The sequence below is a fragment of the Manis pentadactyla genome, chromosome 8 (assembly GCF_030020395.1).
Source record: "Manis pentadactyla isolate mManPen7 chromosome 8, mManPen7.hap1, whole genome shotgun sequence".
Classification (NCBI taxonomy): Eukaryota; Metazoa; Chordata; class Mammalia; order Pholidota; family Manidae; genus Manis; species Manis pentadactyla.
In genome coordinates, this window is record NC_080026.1 from 29,546,474 (window position 1) to 29,569,754 (window position 23,281).

General features: G+C 33.7%; 1 protein-coding gene across 1 annotated transcript in view; it reads left to right on the forward strand.

Annotated features, from left to right (window-relative positions):
- Positions 1 to 23,281, forward strand: part of LRP1B (LDL receptor related protein 1B) — a 1,911,502-nt gene that overhangs the window by 1,401,732 nt on the left and 486,489 nt on the right. The window contains exons 36-37 of the mRNA XM_057505633.1: positions 10,354 to 10,488; positions 11,065 to 11,194. Coding sequence (XP_057361616.1) covers positions 10,354 to 10,488; positions 11,065 to 11,194 — 265 coding nt within the window. The remainder of the gene's footprint in view (positions 1 to 10,353; positions 10,489 to 11,064; positions 11,195 to 23,281) is intronic.

The window sequence follows — 23,281 nt, forward strand, 5'->3', positions numbered from 1 at the left end:
ATACAGCAGGAGGAAAAGATGCATACACATCCACACACCAACTATGGAGAGATAATTGTTATATCTCTACTTTGATAATTTAAACCATTTCAAATTAGCTACTTCAGAAAAGTCTTTGTCCAGATCTACCCCTCTTAGGAAGTTCTATCACAAACTAAAACTATTTCCTATGTATTAGCAGTTGATCAAAATTTCTTAAGGAGTCTTGTTTTTCTTTCTCTCCTTAGGATGTATTACATTTTTAAAAAAATGTCTTTCTATACCCACTTTATTAACATTAAAAAAAATGTCTATCTATACCTACCATAACATTTCAAAGTAAACTGTGTATCTTTTCATTTATTTTATATTGTATGATGACACAGGGGTCTTTTAAACTTTTTCCATGTTATTCTACTTAGTTTTTAAATACAATCTTTAACTTAGTGTGAATTTGATCTAATTGAGGTAACAAAAATAACCCCTTGCCTGAGCTGCTTCAAAACTTTATATTTTTAGTAAAGTATGTATTCTGAGAGACCAAGATTATGCCTATTTCTAATATATATTCTCCAAAGCCTAGCTCATATGAATACTATCATTGCTTCAAGGTTGTTTGTTTCTTTTACTATTTACCCACCCCTAAAATGGACACTTTGTGGTTAACATTGTCCAGTTCAGGTAGAAATTGCTGAAATTGTTGGGAGTTTTCTAGTTTGCTACAAGTAAATTACAGATTGTAGCTTTTTGATGTAATTTATTATCATAAAAACTCCTGAATCTGATTAGAAATGCTAATTAAAATGAGAACTTATTTTCAGTCTGGTAAAATACTTTTTCAACTTACCATGGACACTTTCAAACATGTATGTATGTGTATACATGAACAACTCCCCCCATGTACCCAGCACCTATTTCAATTCATGACCAATTTGTTTCATCTAATTCAAGAAAATCCAAGATATTATATACTTTAATTATTAAGTAGTGCTAAATAATGTTAGACAAATGTAATATTTTTTCTGTGTAGCTTGTCAAACATTATTATAATTTTAAAGATTCAGAATTTCAAAATGTGCTTTGATTCGTGAGCTTAAACTTTATAGAATCACATTTAGCTTGTTTAACTTAGAATTGATATATAATGAAATTTATTATAAAATGATACTACTATAATTATATCTTGACACCTGAATTTAAATTTTCCTAAAGGAGGGAATATGAATTTTTATAAATAGGACCCTCAATGCATATTCATTCTTTAGCTGATTCAGTAATCAGCTAAAATATTACTACATCATGAAATCATTTCTTACCCTATCAACAAATTATTTTTTATCTACCCTTCTTGTACTAGATAATACTTTGTTTTAACTTCTTTACCATTTACTTGATTCTCTTTATATTGTTAATTGAATACTAAAGTTTATTCAATCATCATATATGGAAAGCTTGGGATAAACATTGTGAATCTCAGATGAATAAAAACCAGTTTCAATCTACTTGAAAGAAAAATGTGTAAAAAGTGAGCTGTGCAAATACCGTTGTGTTAATTACAACTATAGAGAGAAGCACAGGCTATTATGAGAGCAAAAAGGAGGATAATGACCTAGACAGAGGTAGTCAAGAAGGCTTCCTAGAGAAGACATGTATGAATCCTAATGCCTGGGTAACAGATCCCTGGGTTAGGATGTGAAGAAGAAATGGCATGAGAAAAGGCAGAGAGATGAGAAATGATATGACAGGTGTATGTACAGGAGCTTGTAGTACAACTGCCTTAGTCAAGCCAAAGGCAAGTGTGCTATACAGAACCAAAGATGTACTTATGGGCTCTTTTCCCAGCGGAAAGCAAGGCACCCACCTTATAACTGAGTTAATCAAATGTAGGGAAGAAAATATTAGAACTGTTTATGTTTATTTTTTCTTCTAGTTTTTTAACATTTATATTTTTGTAGATGCTTAATATACATGTGCATGTATAATGAATATGAATATATATGTATAAAGGATGACTGCTCAAATTATTTTTCTCATCCAAAAAGTTTGGAGGCCACTGTTCTTGATCATAAATGGCCTTGTATGACGTTCTAAGGAATATGAACTTCATCTTAGGGTCATGAGAAGCCTAGGAACATGAACAATAATAAGCAAGATCTGATTTGCAAATTAGCTAAGTTACCCTGGTAGTTGTGAGAATGGGTTTGAGGAGAGTAAAATTATCAGAAGGGTGACTGTTTAGGAGGCTGCTGCAATCGTTCAGAGGGGAAGTGATAAGGAGCTCAGTGAAACTGTAGAAATAGATTCAGATTTTTAAAAAAGAAGAAAGCGTGAAAACAAGCAGGGTGTGGTGATTTATTGGATGTGGTGGTAAGATAAATAGATACAGAAGGAATCAAGGACAAACCTCAGGTCTTTAGTTTGGGTGATGGAGAGTGTGTTCCCTCCATCAAGCAAGAGAGAGCACAGGGAAAGCAGATTTAGGGCAGCTCTGATGGGTTTATCTTATGACATGTTGCATTTTAACTCTTTGATGGCAGGAATATATTCATTTCTGGAACTTCTGTATCTGTGTAGTCCAGAGTATCTCACTGGCTTCTGAGGAATGAACAGGGAAGAGAACATAGGGCTTTCCTTTAACATACTCCCAATTTAGGTTGAGGAACAATTGAAACTTACTGTGAAGTGATGGATAATGTATGTCTCAGAATCCCAGACTGATTCTCTGGGAAGATTGAAGGAGGTTTCTTGGTTACTTTTGTATCCCCTGTAATATGTACAGCTCTCAACAAAAAGTACCAATTTATATATTTTTTCCTATTTTAGTAGGAATTTGTTCACAAAAAAGAATCATTGCTTTTTTTTGAAAGCTTAAGCAGAGTACATGAATAACTGTTTTATTATCATATTAGCTATAATTTAATAATAGTAAGGTCAAACTAAAAATAATACTAATATTATTATGCATTTGTCATCTATACATTGAGCAATGTGAATATACATTTGAGATAGCCATTGAGGATAAAAGTTTACTGATATTTTGACAATGTTAATAACTTTTTCTTATCCGGGATTTTTTGTTTTTTTTTTTTTGCCCACCCTTAAATACAATAAACACTGACAATTCCAAATAATTTTTAAAGAAAACTTTTTGTGTAATGCTAACAATAAACTTGGCCTTTCTGAAAATATGGGATGCTGATGTGCATTCAAATCTATGTTAACTCTTAATATAAAAAACTCGAGGGTGACTTTAGAAATATACAGCAATGTTTATTTTCAAGAAATTTTCTATTTTTTTTATTTCCTTGGATGAGATTAATTAAAATTAGATTCTTCTCCTTTTGCAAATAAAATACCATAATATTTTCTCTGTAGTTTTCAATTTATAAAGATGATAGTATGTTAAACTAAAACTACATTAAAACTTCAAAGGCATACAAAATTACCAAATTTATTGGTTGATATATTTTTCACTTTGCTATATCTCACACTTTGCATTTTAAACATTGTAATAGTTGATATATTTATTATGTGCTAGTCATTGATTACTTTAACAAAGACATACTTATTTATTTTCACTGCATCTCTATTTTCCCATCTTACATTTTGGGGAACTGAACAGAAAGAAAGATTAAATAACTTGCCCATGTCGTGGAGCCACTAACTAGTAGAGCTGAGATTTTTAACTCAGGAAATAAGGATGCAATACACATCTTTCATTACTATGCTGCATTTCTCTCTTCAGTTAACTTCTTAGTAAGTTTTTTTTTTAGCAGAGATGATGGTGAAAAAAAAAATCCAGATATATTTACTGGAAAAGCCTGTTTTTAAGGTGTATACTCCATCTTTGTCTGTTTTACTAATTTGAGACATAACATAGAAACCAAACATTTGAATAGCAAGATTTCTACCTTTTCTCTGTTCAAAAATAAACGTGAAGTAAAATGACTGTGTTTTCTGGAGTCAGTGGTTTCTCAAGAACTGTCTGAGTAGGTGTCCACTGAAGATACATCTCTTCAACATGCTGTTTGAGTTTTAGAGCTCAGCTTTGGCAGTCTAAAACAAAATAAATTAAAACAATTTCTCCTTGGAGCTGCTATTGGTTTTCTAATCTGAAGAAGATGAGAGTGTCACAGCCCGTTTTAGTTCCCATGTACTACCTGAAAGTCAAAGGTAGGCACTCAGGGCTGTGAGAACTAACTTAATGCATATGAAAAACGGCACAGTGCAATTGCTTTGAAGAGAAAAAAAACAGTGAATGCTTAAAAAAATGTGAAAGATTCTTTTTGTTAACCTGGGAGGAAACAGTTCAAAACCTGAAAATGGAATTGCTTTTATAATAAGTATGTTTAATGTAAATTCATTCAGAACACAAAAGTTAGACAGGCATATATTTCTTATTTGATAAAAGAGTAATTTAAAAGAGAATGTACATTATCTAAGGTTTCATAACATTGTACCTTAAGGGGATTAAGATACCTAAAACCTTTGAAGTCTGCAGATTTTATTTTATTTACTCACAAGGATGGAGTTCCTAGTGATTTGTCGCTGTAAGAAAATTGTCCATTAGCATTTGTATTGATTTGCTTTTCACAAAATGAAAGAAACAAATGTAATTCATTAGCACTTCTTTATTGAATCCCTTTTAATATGGAACACGGAGAACTTAGGTCCTTATTAACCTGCAAAAATTTGAAGAAATGCTTTCAAAATTGGAAAACAATAGAAAGTACAACTTTTTTCATATTTGCTCCCTGTGATCCAACAGATTCAGACCTGGCTGTCGGGGCAGGTTTGCTCACCACTCTTCCAGAAATGTTCTTGCTGTTGCCCCCTTTTATTATGAAGATAATTAATTGCATTTATTAAATTGGTTCTTTATCGTCTATTATTCAGGTCCCTGTGAATTATATTGTGCATCTCTCCTAATCTAAATACTACCTACTCTTCAATAATCAGTGAAAGCCTCACTTCTGTGGTCTTTGCGGATGACTGACTTTGCTTTTCTCTCAGTTTCTGTAGCCCTTGTAGCCTGTTCTAGAGGTTTCCCACAGTGGCGCCATGGCACAGAGTGCACCCCAAACGAGCATGATTGGAGAGTAGCAGCTGCACCAGTGGTGCTAAACCTTCTTTTTTTTTTGTAAAATCTAACTACTTAAAGGAAAAGAGATTTTATTTAAAACACATGTGTTTATGATTTTTTAAATAAATTATTTACCTATAAAGAATACATATTACCATATTAAATATTGTGATTTAATACATTATAAAATATACACCCAAATACAAATTCTAAGAAGTTGAGGAGCAAAAAAGTAAAAACCACAATTTTAACATTTTCTGGCATTGTCTTGGGTTTTCTTGAGGTTCCTAGTCATTCCCTACAAGGTGTGTACTTGACCTTGATACCACTTTTATGTTATCATATGATTTGATATGCTTAAAAAATGAAAACATATATATATATATATATATATATATATACATATACATATGCATATGTACCATCTCGTTCTAAAAATTATTTCATGCACCTTCCAAAAGTGTAGGAATTGCAATAAGATAAACAATTAAGATGTGAGGAAATGAGTGCTAAGAGAAAAATGAGGGAAGAAAAAATAAAACCAGAGATAAAATACATGTCGTAAAATTCTACATTTTTGCAAGAAGTTGGCAGTAAGTATAATTTTTGTATTTCTGATTAGTAGTGCACAGAGAGAAATGTGAGCAAATTCAGGGCTCATGATGTCTGCGTAATTCAAAAGAAAAAAGAATGCATACCTGTGGCACAGGAGCCATACATAGTGCAATAAAACCCAGCTCGCTGCAAGTGGAGAAAGATCAAACCAAAGTAATCTCCCTATGAGCTGCCTTATGATTCGGCTTGATTCAGGCCTAGGTTGAAGAGCAGTGATTTCTACAGATCTGGGATGAGGGGCAAATCAATCAACTGAACAAATTTTTTTAAATTAGTTTTTTTTCTAATTATAGACATCCTACAACTGGAAAAAGAAAATCTCCAAATCTGATATTCCGTGAAGCTCTGTTCTTCCTCTTCTCTCCTTGAAAATCCCTTTCTACTGAGCCATTAATAGCAATGTAATTGTAAAGGGGGTGAAGGTGGGAGTAGCATTTTATAATAGAAATCTCCTTCACTAGATCTTGGACCCTGTCAAATAATAAGTGTTTCTCTTTTTATCTGCACCTTTGATGGGTTAATTAGTGCTTCTCAACCCAGACACAACCCCAGACTAAGCAGTTTAAAGTCTCTCAGATGTGGCTGCTTCCATATTCAGGATTCAGGATTCTTTATTTTTTTTAACTTCCCCAGGCAATTCTGATGGGCAGCCATTTGAGAACAGCCATATGGAATCCCATGCTTCCATAAATTCTATTGCACTGTTTGTATTCCACGTTTGTATGAAAAATTGTGCATTGAGTCTGGGTGGAGAATAAGTAGATTTAAGGGAAGTTGCTGAGTCTGTTATGTGGGTTGAAATGACACAGAACAGGAACAAATTGAGATGCATGATGATTGGAAAGTGTAGGAGTGATATGAAAAAATCTCTTCTTTCCAAAAATTAAAAAAAGATGATTTTGGAAAAAAAAAATAGAGTTGAGATTAGAGGTTGTCATATATGTCAAAGTTTTAGAATGAAAATCCATTTGGAAACCATTAACTAAGGTAGAGGAATTAATCAGTTGTATGGCCCTAAATCAGCTTTTGTAAATGTAGAAACAGTTACATCTGGGACCTATCCGTTTAGGTCACTGCTGATAAAAGTTGGAGGTTGGAGGGTTGGCAGGGTGAAGGAATTATTCTTTTTGGTCTAATAATCACAGTTAAAGTGCAGGTTCTGTATAAATATCATTATCATGAGTTTATGTTAACTCCATACATCCAAGCCTTATTTGTATATACTAGTAAAAGCTAAAAATACACCACCAACAATAAAATCCTAACAGCTTTCTCCATAAGGTAATAAAGAGTGCACTGACAATAGTTAAATAGGCATAGATAAGGCATCCTCTAAAATCCTAGCCTGAAGTTTGTCAAGAAACCAGAACACACTTAATATAGAATTTCCATAAGTTAACATACACTTTTGGAACTGATCATAATTGTCTTTATTTTTAAAGTATGAGATAAAATATAATGGGTCCAACAGGATGGAAATAAAGAAATGGGGTAAATAAATTAAGCTAAACAAATTTGTAAATTTTAGTACTCACAATTTGGAGCTGTCCTTAAGTAATTCATTATATTTTATATCTAATGTGACTTTCTTAATGAGTTATTTAGAGAGTCCTACCAGATCTTTTACCAAAGATTCCTGTTTTCTACAAAATTTATACAATTTTCTTAGTTCATAAACCTGAAAGTAAATCTCTTAGATGTCAACCAGATTCTATTGTATCACCACATGATTGAGTAGCTCACTAATCTCCTAAATATACCTAGTAGAATAAAAGGAAACCTCTCAGTTCCTTTGTGTTGTGATCTGTGAACTTGACCAGTTAAGAGAGAGCCTCAGCACTACAAATTAACCTATTATTCACAAAGTAAATATTCATGAAATGCCTACTACCCTTGTGAATTCATTGGCAAAAGCGAGGTCTGTTGCAATCCCTACATACGAAACACCTCAAGTCTATTTTCTAAGAAGAGATGCAGATGCCCTTTCAGCTCAATATGATAATAAAGGTGTGTGTAAGATGTAGTGGTATTTGTTAGAAAGAATGGAATAACATTCTGCAGACCTGGCAAAGTTAATAGTAACATAGAAGTAAGAGTCACATACAAATTTAAAGTCCTTTTTCTCTGATGTTTGTGAAGATTGTTGTGAATATCTTCTTTGAACTCCTGCAAAAATACTTGTCTATCCTATTAGCATGCAGCTCATGCTACACTATTGCAAATTGGTAGTCATTTTTTTCATGCATTTACCTTGTGCTCCTTAACAAGCTTACGACTTTTCTCACAGTAACAGCTATGCCTTCCTTATATCTGCTCCCATCCAGTCATTATACAGCACATCACACTCATTCATTTTTTTCACCAAATACTTACTTTGAGCTTACTATGTATCAGGTACTATTCTAGGTACTAGGGATAAAGCAGTAAATAAAATGAAGTCCCAGCCCTCAAAGAGATTGCATTCCTGTGAGACAAGACAGACACTAAACAAAACACACCAGTAAGTATATAACAGGTTTGACAGTAACAAGTGCTATGGAGAAAAATAGGTTAGGTAAGGGGGATAGCATATGGAAAAGGAATAATTTGTATAGTGTATTCAGGGAAAGTTCCAGCAAGAAGGGGGATACTTGAACTAAGACAGAGCTGTGCAAAAATCTGGGAAAAGAACCTTAGACTGAACACTCTTTGGTTTGGTTTAGGAAGAGAAAGGTCTGTGTTCCTAGAGTGGGTAAGTCAGGGGGATAGAGGGAGGCTGTCAGGTAAGACAGGGTTGCAGGGTACAGGTAGATCATGAAGGTCATGGGAAGGGACTCTAATTTTACCTTGTATTAGATTGGAAATGATTAGGGAGTTTGAGTGGAGGGGAGAGAAATGATCCTATTTACTTTTTAAAAGGGTAACAATGGCAAATAGTGTAATAAAGTAATTATATAATAAAGTATAGTAAAATAAAAACATGTAGAAAACACTCCTGAGGAAAGGGGAGTACTGAGGAAAAAGGGGAAGCAGGGTAGTAGGTTGGTGGCTGTTGCAATACTGCAGGCAGCGGTGGCTGGGACTACATTATTACTAGAGTGTGAGAGGTGGTTAGATGATGGACATGATTTGAAAGCAGAATAAAAACAGCTGAAACTACTTAGTAATAGATTGACTATGAGAGTATTTGGTGATGGATAGATGCAAACGGAAAGAAAAAGTGATCAAGGATAATACAAGGTTTTTAGCCCAAGAAACAAAGGGTGGAGGTACCATCCATCAGTACCATCGTCTCATGGGGGGTTACTGTGTGGGAGACTGCAAGAAAAGTAAGTTTCAGAGAGACACCCCCAAATTGGCTGTTGTTTTCCAGGAAGCCTCTTCTAAGTACAAGCAGAGATACAAAGTAGGCAGTTGGATATGTGTCTAGTGTTTGTAGAAGAGATTTGGACTTGGGATAAAATGCTTAATATTTATGCAGATATGCTTACTTGTGTTGATTGACTCATTCTTTTCAGTAATGAAAACATGTTAACCAATAATTTTACATGATTCTAAAAATCAAAGAAGCTCTGGAAAGATATATATTTGAAAATGATATCTCTGCTCTGCTTCAAATAATTGTGTATCTGACTTAACCACTGTTGAAAACAAGCCTATTTGGAATCTTTCCCCAAATAGATAAAATACTTCAGACTATTATTTCATTTGAAATGGAATCCCAAAACTTACTGATAAATGGCTTTATTATACTAATTGCTTTTTCTTTATTTCCATAATCTGTCACTGTGCCAGAGGGAAATTATATTGGTCTTAAAGGATTCGTTCTTCAGATGGCCACATAGGTTACAACACAAAAACTCACTTAGTTGGTGGCAAATTTATTATTTAATGATTTGTCCCCAGTGTCTCTCTGGTGGCTATATTTAAAATCATTGGGCTATAATTGCTACCCTTTATGCATATTCATGTACATATAATATATTTAATTTATAGTCTTTAGAAACATTTTTCATTCAAATATTCAAAAAGCACTATTATTTAAAGACTGTGATAGCATAGAGCCATTATTCAAGTATTCTTAAGTTGATTTGTACAATGAAAGTTTGAAAACTAATGTAAGGGGTTTGTAGTTGACATTTAGGAAACTACTACCTCTGAAGGAATAATTGGATGCTAAGACATTTTTAAGGCTTTATATATTTTGAATGACCTTATGCTTAAAACACCCTTGATGTAGTTGAAATGCCTTCTGTTTCTTTCCATTCTCTCTACTTTGAGATTTCGTTTAGATTATCTCCAGCAGCATTTTCTTTATATTTAGAGGATTCAGACACAGGGGTATAGATAGGTGTGAAGAGAGAAATTATGGTTCAAAATAATTTGGTTTCATATCAAGATTGAAAATTCATGGGAGATAATATTTATTGAGTTGAAATGAGTAGGATAATGAAGAGAAAAATCAGGGATGTGAAAGGTACATTTCAAAAATACTGTAAAAAATTTGACTAGGCTCTTTCATATTGTTTTAATATCTTTCTTACTATTTGTAGGAGTAAGTTATCCTGAAGAATACTTAATACTCTAGCATACCCAGGATGATAATTCCCAAAATATTGATGCAATGTAATCCTAATACATATATCAATGTATTTTGTGTATGTGTGTATTTTTTTTTCTTTCTTTCTCATCCATAGAAAATGATACCATCTACTGGACAGACATGGGCTTCAATAAAATTAGCCGAGCTAAAAGAGATCAGACCTGGAAAGAAGATATCATTGCCAATGGCTTGGGAAGAGTGGAAGGGATAGCTGTTGACTGGATTGCCGGTATAATCCTTGGCTTCTTCTGTTTTCATTTCATGCCAGTTTTGTTAGGGGCTCAATCTACTTCATAAAAATTCTGTTTCTGACTCATAACAATTTTTTATTTTTGTGCTTCTCGCCTCAGGGGTAAATAGTCTCTTTTGCTTTGGGTTTCACTCTTTCTAATGCTTTGAGCCTTTGGATAAGTGTTTTTATGTAGACGTAGATTATGTAGTGTTAACTTTGCCCGAATCTCCTGAGAGCTCTGTGAGACTGGTAAACAAAAGTGTTAGAAGTTCACTTTTGTCTGAAGTCAGTAGAAAGTTAAAATAGATCCCTTCTTCAGGTGAGAGGAGTTTTAACTTATTTTTCACATATAAATGTATCATTATATAGTGTAAATCACAGATGCATAAGATGGGGAAGTATTTGCATATTTGTTTATTTACAGCTCTCTGGGAAATGCACACCTTAAAAACATGTTTTTAAGAAGTAACAGTTTCTTGATAGTTATGTGAATGCTCAGAAAGTTGATTTTATCCATAAGTAATAAAAATTTCTTTCTCACAACTATATAGTAAACGTGTGTATGTCTCCTAGGTAACATATATTGGACAGATCATGGTTTCAACTTAATTGAAGTTGCGAGACTCAATGGCTCTTTCCGTTATGTAATTATTTCCCAAGGCCTGGATCAACCAAGATCTATAGCTGTGCACCCAGAGAAAGGGTAATTTTAAGATTTACATTTATCTTTTGAGTTTTAAGTGACCTTGCCTTTTAGTGAGTTTTCTTAAGATCCATTAAAATCAATCTAGACATCACTATTAAGATTCACTGTTAGTTATAATTTCTGAAACAAAACTCAAAAATGTCTTACCTAAGCAGAAGAAAAAGTTGATTTTTTACTTCATCATGTATATTTCAGTATATATTAATTTGCACATATTTGTCTTTTTGTATATTTTAGGTCACATTGATAATGCAGTTCTTTAATGTATACATAAATTGTAATGAGTATACCATGCTTCTACAGTCTCAGTTTAAAGTTTTATGCTAGAACTGTTTATATAATAGGTACTCAGTTATTTGCCTTGTGAGTGAAATAGCCATTTGACAGGCAACCCCATTCTCCGGTGTGTCTAAAGCTTCGGCTCTCACTGACGTGTCTGTGATTTCCAGACCCAGGCTTTGTCTTTTTTCCTCCTAGAGTTCTAGATAAGTATGTCTACTTCTTCTCTTGACATTTCCATTCTCCATTTGGATTTTTCATGGGAAAAATAAAAAAAAAACTGTACATATCTAAAATTGAAATGAATTCTATCTGCCACCAAGTTCCACTGATTTTTTTCTTCTAAAAATGATCAATCTGCCACTCTCCATCTTCATCGCCTCCTAATTAAATCTGTGCTTACCTTTAATAACTTAATAACTTCACTGTAATACCTCCTCACTGATCTCCTAACCTCATCAAAGATGAGAATGGCTTAATATAAATCTTACTTAAAACCTTTCAAGGGATTCCCGTGAGCTTTCATGTAAACTCTGAAATTTCTGTTGTGATCCTTCTTAATCAGGCCCTATGTAAATTTTCAGTCTCAGACTTCTGCTACTGCCTCTTAGGCATCTCCATCAGTCTCTGTTGGACTTGTTAGTTTTAAAAATAATTTAAAAATTTTCCTATTCTATTCTGCTCTCAACCTTTGAACAATCTCTTTCCTTTATCTGAAATGTTCTCCTTCTATACCCTGCTAAATTATTTTTTTTTAGTCTTCCCTGGCTTTGCAAATAGATTAGATTGTTCTGTTATATAACACCAAAACACCCAGTACTTAGTTTTTATAAATTCCTTGCACTAATATTTGCTTATTTATTTATATTTATTGGGTTAGTAGCTCTATTTTTCAATGAACTGTAGAATGGCTCCATTCTTCACTATAACTCTATGAAGAAAAGAACCATATGTGTTTACTTTGTTTCTCTATCTCCAGAGCTTGGTATGGTGGCTGGTAAAGAAGAAGTTGATTGATAACCACTTTTCTCTTGAATAATAATCTAGAAATAGTCCTGCTATAAAACTCTGTTACTCCCCGCTACTGTGTTTCTTGCATTGCTAATATGACTTGACTTCAGAGTTGTGTTCTGTTGTTTTAAAAAGTAGATATTATTTTTATGATAATAGAAGAAATTCTGGTGCCTCTGGAATAGAAGAAAAGTGAATGGTAACCACTCAACCATGTATTAGATAAACAAATATAAGGAACACTGATTTAGGAAGAAGTTAATTTATGTGAAACATCAACTCTCATGAAAACCTACAAACTTTACTATTTATTTGTTATATATTGTACGTACTTTTTCCAATATCATTACCTGTTTTGCTTGACGAATGCTTTAGAATTTAGTTATACTATTAATACCATGAAAAAGGAACAAGGAACATTAATGTAGGAGGAATAAATAATGCCAAAAATATTTGTCACACTTCAAGCTAAAGCTAGCATTGCAGTATAAACATTTAAAAAGCTGCATTTATTAGGAATGCTCCTGGATGCAAATAATATAATCGAACTAGAATGCACTGAGTCTATAGCAGTTTCTTTTTCTTTATTTTTCAACTGCTATCTTTACTAGGTTGTATTTTGCCTTACACTTGAAGTTATGGATCCATTGTTGCAGCATGCTTAATATATGATCAGGGAATGTTTACACTCAAGGAAGGAGCAGGGGATAGGACAAAACACCTTTCTTTGCTAGGCTATATTGTTATATTTGGAAGAGAAAGGTTTTAATCCCTGTATTTTCCCTCTTAGCCAGAAATGGGTTACATGCTCACCCTTACATCAGTCAATAGCCAAAGGGACAAGACTATCTTTACATATTTTGACTGTTTCATTGTCTGAGCTAGAGTTAGGTCCCAGACAAAACACTATACACTGGATATCTGAACAAACTCAGTTTCTATTACTAGGGAAGATATTGAGGGAGGGGATTTCAAGGAGACAATGTGAGCAAGAAGAAAACCAGCTTTCTCGGTCCTTCTAGTTCAGTAGTCATCCCCGCTCACTCTCCCCGCTTAGCTCTTTTTCCCTTTGACGTCTTAGTGTTGGAGTTCCTCAGGGCTCAGTGTTTGGTGTTATTCTCTTTTTTATTAGATAGTCTCATCTGCCTACATGTTATTGACTTTAAAATGTTTATACCCAGGCCAGACCTCACTCCAAAACTCTTGACTTTTATGTACTGCTTGTTCAACATTTTAATTCATATATCTGTGGCAGACTTCATTACCCAAGATGATTCCAACAATATTTGTCATCCCACGTGCTCCTCTTAAAATGAGATATTGACTCTTTTCCAAAGAAAGAAGTGAAGCACCTTTTCCATACATTTGAAAGGATATCATGTAACTTAAGAGGCTATATCATAAAAGAAGATAAAACAGCTTGGTTCTCTTGAGATGCTCTTAGAAGCTAGCTGCTCTGTTGTGAGGAAGCCAAGCAGCCCTATAAAGAGGTCACATAGAGGTGTTCCAGCCAACAACCCTAACCAAGGTCCCAGCTGACAGGCAGCACCGATTGCTAGACATGTTGAGTCAGTGAACCTTCACATGATCGCAGACACCAGCTGTAAGGTCATTCCAGCTTTGGTGTCACCAAAGAGATGAGTTGTTTCTGCCAAGCTCTGACCAAATTACAAATTCAAGAGCAAATAAATTATTGTCTTTTTAAGCTTATATGTGGAGCAGTTTATTAAACAGCAATAGATAACTGGAATAAATCTTAACCTTAACATCCAAAACTAAACTGAATCTTTCTCTGCAATTACATTCTCCAAAGATTGATGTCAGTTCTATTATTTCAGTTGCTTAGGCCAAAACACTTGGCATCATCATTGGTGTCTCCTACACATATCCTATATCCAGTACCCAGGAATTCTGTTACCTTTGGCTCCAAAATACATTCATACTTCTCACAATTTTCACTGCTACCACACTAGCCTGTCTCATTATGACTCTTGCCAGTATTTCTGGACCGTGAGTTATCATCTTCTATCTTTTCACTCTTACACTCTCCTCTTCATGTAGTGGCCTGATGATCCTTCTGGAATGTGAATAGCTGTCACTTCTTTATTCAAAATTCACCAGCAGGTCCCCTTTCACTCTACTTAAAAGCTCACAACAAACCTAGAGTGGTTTTATTTCCTCCATTTAACAGATAAGAAAAGTGAGTCAGAAATTTTAAATTTGCTACTCTGTCACCAAGTTGATACGTGGTAGAGTTAGGTTTTTCTAAACTCCAAAGATTGTACTGCATTATGTGTGTATGTAGTACATGTGACGTGTATACTACACAGTGTCAAGCATTAGAGAAATTAATAACCCAAAACATCAAGCATATAAGAAAATGATTTTAACTGTTTAGGATGAGATTATAAGGAAAATGTAAAGGTTTGAACCACTGTAAGTGAAAGAATAAACAATAATGAGAAAATCCTGGAAAAAAATAAGGAGAGGAAGTTTATTTGGTTAATTGCTTAACTGTGGATAGTTTTTCTAATGGTAGGAACAAATATAATTTTAATGTTATGAAATCTCATAGATGCATAGGAAATGGGTTTGGTTCTAGTAAAGAACTCCTTCCCTTCATTTATGTAGTAAGTCCAACACTTCATTCATGCGGTAGAACCACTTGTATCTGGCCTATTACAGATTCATGCAACTTAAGAGGCCTCTAGATGCTACTCATCAATCTGGAGTATTCTTTCTCATTTCTTATTGAAACCTGGCATCCACTCCCCAGTTGTTATTTCTGACCTTCTTTTCCTTAAGAATCTTTCATATCTCTACAGCTATCTTACCATGTAACTGTATCTACTTCAAATCTAAGATGATTAAAATCATCATGCAAAGGAACCCACATATAATCCACTTTTTGTCAGTTGACTGAATGAACAATTATTGAGTGCTACACACAATGAACCAAGTTGTGTCAGGATGTACCCATCTCTTCCTCAGCCTTCAGTTCAGTACATCTTGACAAAATAGGACTACTTACCATGTGAGACACTGGTGGGCATTGTGAAGTATGATGGTATAAATAAAATGTTCACAATGAGTTTTGTTTAAACTTTCAGTTTAAACAAGTACAAAAGTTCCTTTAAAAGAATACTGTAAACTAAGACTTATTGTCAAATATGAAAAGACTAGATTTATTTAACTCAGGCTTAAATCTCATATCTAAATCTCATATTAAAGTGATGGTTTCCATAAGACCATTATAAAAGTATGTAGAGTTTTAAGAAAACAAGAAATAGCATATAGTTAGAGTAGGTAGAATAAGTAATAGTGAGACAGGGACTGTGGGTGTAGTCAGAGTAGGGTGAGGGCCTCTGGAAAAAGACCCCTATCAGAACTCCATATTAAACAATTAAGCAAAGACATGGTCACATTAATTCTCTAAAGTAAAATATCAAACTAGGAATATAAGCATTCTTCAGTGAGATTAGTTAAAACTAAAAAGCTGGGAATAACCTGGTCTAGAATGTTTGAACATTCCCTCAGATAAGAAAATACCTCAGCATAGCCCATGTCTTGTTTGTGTCAATTAAATGAGGCTATTGTAAAATTTACTTTAGCTGCTAAAAGGCCCAGTTTATCTTTAACTTTACCCAGATGCTGCTTTTCCTCCTCCAGCCCTAATCAAGTCAATAACTCAGCTCACCTTGAAAGCAAGACAAGCAGCCTTGACTGATATACTCCCAAACCAAGAAACTGCTACTCTGAGAAAGGATCAAAGCAGTAAATTTTTTATGTTACCTCTGCAAAATAGTCTGGAAAACTGACAAGAAATTTAGTATCTCTTTAAAGATAAACATTTAGAGACCATTTGTGGATCTGCATCCCTAGCTCTTTGTCTCTCAACCGCCTATGAATACCCCAGACAACGCACCACACAGACTCTCTTGTCCCCTCCTGACTCAAGCCAGGAGCTCTGTCTGTCCTCTCACTGTGTCTCTCAGTAAAAGTCTCCCTGGCTCTCCTACCTTGACTGTTTGCTAAGTTCATTCTTCGACTCCGCAAGCAAGAACCCCGGCATCAATAGCAGCAATGGTGGTGATTAGCAGAAACATTATGGGGAAGACTTGAAGGAGAAGGTTTCTGAGATGGAGTGGGAATGTATTATATGTACGTGGGAATGTGTGGAGAAGAAATATAATAATCAGATGTGGTGGTGGCAAAGCTAAGGTCATTGGCAAGACTATAAATACAGTTTCTAAGACAATACTATAAGGTGACAGGGTTCCCCACATTTTAAAGAAATTACCATGAAGGTATCTTCACTAGATTACTTAGTAAAATTCTCAGTAGGTCCTGGACCCATTTCTTCCTCTGCCCCCACACAACCCACTAAACAGAGATCAGAATTATGAGGAAAATTTATTGAATTTCTAGCATTCTTGATCTCTAAATTAAGAAATTCTTAGAAATGGTTATTTATCACCCTAGGGAGTGTTATGGAGGAAGGGAGAGGGTTCTTGCCCTGCCCTTAAGCCAAGTAATGGAGAGAGCTAGAGGCAAATACATAAGGAGGAAACTAGAGTAAATAGAAAAGAACAGGAAATGAAAAAAAAAATGTGTCACTTTATCAGTTCAAGTCCTCAGGCCTGCAGGAGTCAGGTCAAATTTGGAGAGAAGGAAGAGAATCTTAAAATAGGCAAGATATTTAAGTTTGGATTTAAAAGAAATCTAGTGTTTTATGCCTGAAAATTAATCTTAGCAATGTGAAGTCATGGACTCTTCCTGAGACAGCATATTCTGGAGGAAAGATACTCAGCAGTGCATAAATGGAATCAGGAGTTAGATATTCCACTTATTCCAGAGTCCATGTGGTATAGAGTTCGATAACCATGTAGTGGATGAGATTAACCAAGAGCGGAAACAGAAAAAAAGAAGTCTATGGACAAAAGTGAAGAATGTTTACATTTAGGGGTTCAAATTATTAAGACAAAGAGAAAACAGTAATGTCAGACAGAGAGAATGAGAAACAGTCATTTTAAGCCCAAAACATTTTACCAATGACTTATTTCTCTGAATTTTTAATTCTCAACTTCTTAGAATAGAGACCTATACCCATTGTCTTTTCACTGAACTTCTGAAATGGGCTTCAGTTTCTGTTCCTGCCAGAAATTTATAAATTTATCCAGAGATGTCTTTTTTTTTTCAGGTTACACACCATTTGCTTCTCCTTGACATTTTTCTCCAGGTGATTATCCACTCAAGAATTTATTTTCTAGGTTACCTTCTCAAACTGTGAATTTTCTTATTCTCTTTGACCCCCTCCATACATCTTCTCTGTCACTGTGTATCTCCTCTGAACATTTTTCTCCCCATTTAAGGCTTTGTATGCCATTCTCTGTCTTGCTATGTTTTATCCTGTAAACTTATTTTTGTCTTTTTTACTTACTCACTGCACTACATTCAAAATCTCATCTCCATCCCTTTATTTATTTCCACTTTCCTTTAGAAATTATTTATTTATTTCTTTGACCATCCCACTGTCCCTGAAACTTAACTTATCTTCCTCTCTCTCGTCCATTAACTCCCTCTCCTAACCGTGGTACCTCTTTTTATGGGTTCACAGTTCTTTTGTCCTGACAGTTGAAACTTCAATTAGGTTTTCTGCAGGTTTTCATCACCTATTTCCACCTGTCACTAAATCCTGCCATTTTTTCTCTCCATGCATCTCTTAGATTTCCCATTTTTCCACATTGCAACTGTGAGCTCAGTACTAACTTAGCTGGAAGATCTGGAAGATCTAGTAAATATTTTTGATTTCTTAATTTTGAGCCCCTAAAATAAGATTTACATTTCATCCCACAAAAACAAGAAAGAAATATGTGTTTTTTATGTTGCAATATTTAAAATATTATTTACCTCTGGACCCTCACTTCTTCTTAAAATATTTCTTAAGTATGAAGTCATATGGGTAGATATGTTTCAGGATTCGTAGTTAAGAATTGCTATACCTTTTTAAATGCTAAGCTTATTTTCAGGAAATGTTTATTATTACTTGGAAATATTAGTGATATGTGTCTCACTATATGTTACCCACATGTTTACTGACTTGAGTTCAGAGGGAGAAAAGGCTTAAAAATGACCAATCTATGTGAAACTTATTCAAACACTGATTTCCAAGTAATACTAAATAGACATTTAAGTATCAAAACTCATATAATAGGAATAAAGTACAGGATTTTAACATTCTGTTTGAAGTTAAAACATGGCAGGTGGTACTGCCAAGGGAAAAGGTGAATCATAATGGAGTAAATTAGCTGAATCCAAGATACAAATGTGCCCTGAAAATTGGGCATGAAGCCTGTTTTTGAAGAATGGAAACAAGGTTTTTAAAAATGTAGCCAAATGCAAAATAGAAAGCATGTATGATTTCAGTTCAGTCTGAAAAATCAGTTTCTCTTCTCCATTGACTTGCTTTGGTAAAGCATCACTTCTTTTTAAAATATTTAAATGTAATAATTTTCTTTATGCTAAAAAGTAGTTTTCTACTTACACTACTTAAACTTATACTGAAAAAGTTGATTAACCTCTCATGATACATGATCTCTAAATGAAACACATTTGTATTTACTCTGTGATTTTTTTTTTTATCATTTTAGGCACCAAGATGCACACTGCTTCTTAGTTTAGCTTTACATTTCTGTGACCATAAATAATTTGCTGAAAGCATTTCTTCCTATGGTAGAGATTCACCTTGACACGGGATCTTAGTCTTTGATGAATACATATGGTCAAATGGTCTCTGATTCCATATATATGCATGCTTTTTAATATGCTCAACAATTTATAGAAGATCTTGAATGACAGTTTAACATCTGTTGAGATATAAAGAGTATGGCATAGTTTAACACCATCTCCTAGAGTATGCTTTGCATCTGAAGGCAAGGTGACACATTAAAAAAACAAATGGAATTAAATTTGATTTGCATTAAAATAATGGTAGAATCAGGGTGCTAGTACATAATATTAAGATACCATGATGTCAGGTGACTCAGAGATACCACAATCAGGCCCCAGTGCAGAGCCAGCTTTCTCTACATTGGAGAGAAGTATATAAACAAAGTATAACCACAAATGAAAGAAAGGTATTACACTATTTTCCATTAGGAAATTTTCTCAAAATTTCTACTGTTGACACCCTTCTTTTAAAGGTAGTTAAGACTTACTCACCTATTCTTTTACCATATGCTTCCTCTTCATTCCTTAACCTTTAAACATGAATCTTGGATGCCCTCAGCTATTAGTCCAGCCATGTGGCTGGTGGAGGAGAAAGAGAGACAAGAGAGGTCATGTCACCTCCCAGTGCAAGAGGAAACCCCTGGTCCAGACCATGCTGAGAGGAAACCAGAGATACCCCCACCCAGATATCCCTAAATCTTAATGGATCTGACAGTGAAAATGTGGTAGAAGAGTAAAAAAAAAATTTGAAAGATTTCTTTCTTTATTTGCCTATAGAAATTGCCTCAGTTTGTTTTAATGTGGAATATCCAGGGCAAGTTAGATATGACTGATGTATAAGGTAGGTTGGAAATCATGAAACAAATTACAAAGTTTTGGGGAGTGTTTTAAGAATTTTAATTCAGCTCATGAACACTAGGTGTCTAGGTTCTAGGAGTCTAGGAGTTAAATGTCTTACAGAAAAATTATTAGACCATAGGGAAACATCAATATTGTATATTGAGGACACCAAAAATAAATAAAAGATGAACAATCTATTCAAGTAAATAGAAAAATGAATATCATATGTGTATATGTACATGTATATGTATTTGTTAAAATGAGAGGATAGGCAGTTGAGGCAGGGTATAAATATATAAATAAAATAAGGAACTAAATAAAAGTGAGAAACATAATGTGCTATATAAGATTACAGAAAGAAATTTTTCTCTTTGTGAAGAATTTTCCTCCATACTTCTCCAGTGTTGAGTGGGCATACACATAATCCTTGCTGTATATAATTACTAAATATTTCAAACTAGTGAATGAGGAAGGAAACTAATATAAAACTTAAAGTAACAGAAACCAGAACAAGACCTATAGAACAAATGATAATTTTAAAATACCTTTTTAAGCTTTAACAGAAAAAGAATGACCTAGATGACCAAAAGAAAAGTTCATTTTTGAAGTTGTTTTACAGGTGTGACAGCTTCTCTTATGCAGCACTTCTAGCGACTTTTAAGTATTTCTGTTAACATTATTTCCAGGTTAACTCTTTACCCATTTGTTTCTACCATCAAACAGTGAGTATCATGGGTGTCACTAAATCTAATTCATTTTTTTATCATCAGCTTGTAGTACATAATAGGTACCTAATTAATATTTGTCAAGTGAGGACTTGACTGAAATGAAAAAAACATTTGAAAATCATCCAAAAGAAAAAAAAACAACAAAGGAAAAGTAGTGTTCAAGGTGATGCTGTCTCCAGACTCCCTCCCTTTCAGCAGAATGTTTTTCTAGCTTTGGTTTAGTTCTTTTTATGTTACAGGAGCCTCTAAGCAATAGTTAACAGATTCAGGACTTGAAAGGCCATTTGGGATTGGCATGTAATCCTTTCTCAAGACAAAACTGCACATAAGTGAAGATAAAAAGATGTGAGGAATAAAGAAGGTTCTGCATTTTACACCATATTCCTCATAGGGAATGAAGGATGTCAATTCATGTATTCGTGACGTATATTCAAACTTTTACAATATTGTATTATTTTGCTTTTATGCTGAAGATGAAGACATTGATGTGATGTCTTCAAGGTATTGAATTAGTATGAATTTTATGTGATTCTAGAGAAATTGCTAAGATATTGAAAATTACAAACATTTTTTGCCAAATAAAAGCTTGTGATCATATAAAGGTTAGCTACTAGTGCTTATTTGTAGGGTGTTTATTTATTTATTCTTTTCTGACTTTTTGCAGAGTTTTTGAGTCCTAATCTAGCAGAGAAAACAATGACATTCTTGATGTTGTCCTTGACCAAGGCAGCTGTCTGGATAAGACAACTGCAGGGTCTTCATTTCTGTGGCAGTATAGAGATTTTTGGTTATCTCAGGTTTTCTTTAGTACATCTGATAAAGTATCTAAATCATGCTCTCTCAGAGAAGGCATAGGAATAGAAAGAAATGGTAAGTGTATTGTGAAAACTGCAACCCATATCTCTGTCCAGGGAAGCTGTTTAGCAGAGATGATTTTAAGTTCAAAGAAAATGATTCATTCAAATTAGTTGCATTTCACTATTGTTCATATATCTAAAGTGTAAGAATCACATTTAATACTGTTTCTTTCTTAACAATTTAGACTTAAATTTCTTCTCTTTCTTCCATATACTCTTTTACCCTTTCCCCATCAAAGTCAGAGCTTGTTTCCATGTTAGCTTTATCTCTCAAAAAAATATTTCTTTGAAATTACTCAAGAAATTTATAATACTTTGTACATCTTTCAGCTTGAATCTGTAACAAAAAGATTTGTTTCCCTTAATAAGTTTACTTGTGTGTAACTAATTCTGACATCAGTACAACTGTCATATGATAATTTCAGTAAATGTTTGGGGACCAGTAAGGGTATGCTAGGCCTCTGGGAACCCCAGTGATACCAAATGGAGTCATTACCTATCATCCAAATGTCAGTAATTAATTGGACATTAACTCATGATGTATATTGTTCGCACATTTTCCTGCCAAAAATGTTATCTAATCTAGACAATAGGGATATTGTTGTTTTGATGATTCCTGACAGTATTCCTATAATTCTTCAAACCAATTTAAATGTCCCTTTTATATTTTATGTTTTTAAATTCTATAACTGTGAGCCTTTGTAAATAGGAGAATTTTCAGCTTAAGACAAATTATTATCCAGAGAAAATTCAATTATACAATTTAGCATTTGATTTAAACAATTTTGAAAATGTTTGGATAGCCTTGATAAGTATTTTCAGGGCTAGACCAACCCAAAGGTCATTTTCTTGCCTAGTATCATATAATCCAACAAATACTTTCCTACAAAAAATTTTGAATTCAAATAGTGATAACATCGATATGTAATATCCTTGAATCTTAATTTCCATGGAGTCCCTAAAATCAGTGACTAGGATTTTCATTTCTTCACATTGCTAAAGATCACATTTAGATACAAAGAATTTATATTCATTAAACATATCCCAAGTACACCTATTTAAATTACTGTCTTAAATATTCATAAGTTTCTGCAGCTTTATAACCTTAAGAGAGTATTCTTTCTCCACATTTGATTTATAATCTCTGATGGTTCTCAAGCTGCTAATTCTATTCAGTTCTTTACTTTCAACTTACGTTTAAGGAACAAATAGATTATTTTTTGCTTGGCATTCATAAAATGTTGCTTAATTTGATAGGTGTAGAATCTTTTAGTTGTATTAAGTTGATAAGTTATTTAGCCAAAAAAGTGATCCATGCAGTCTGGCTTCATATATTATGATAGTTTATTAAGTCACTACTGAAAAATTAAGTAAAATCTGTACTCAGGATAGTTTACTTTGAATATCTTTTAACCCTAATTTTATTGCCATTTGTTTTAGACTTGTAAATAGAAGTAATACAAATTTAAAATGAGTAAGGACTACTTGGGAAAAAAGGAGAGACTATTTCTCAATACTAAGACCATTGCATGTTAGTACTTGAAAGTGGGTAGATCTTTGTTATACTTCTTATAACTAAGACAAGATAGCATTTGATATAAGATTATTATATTATATCATTATATTATGTTTCTATTTGG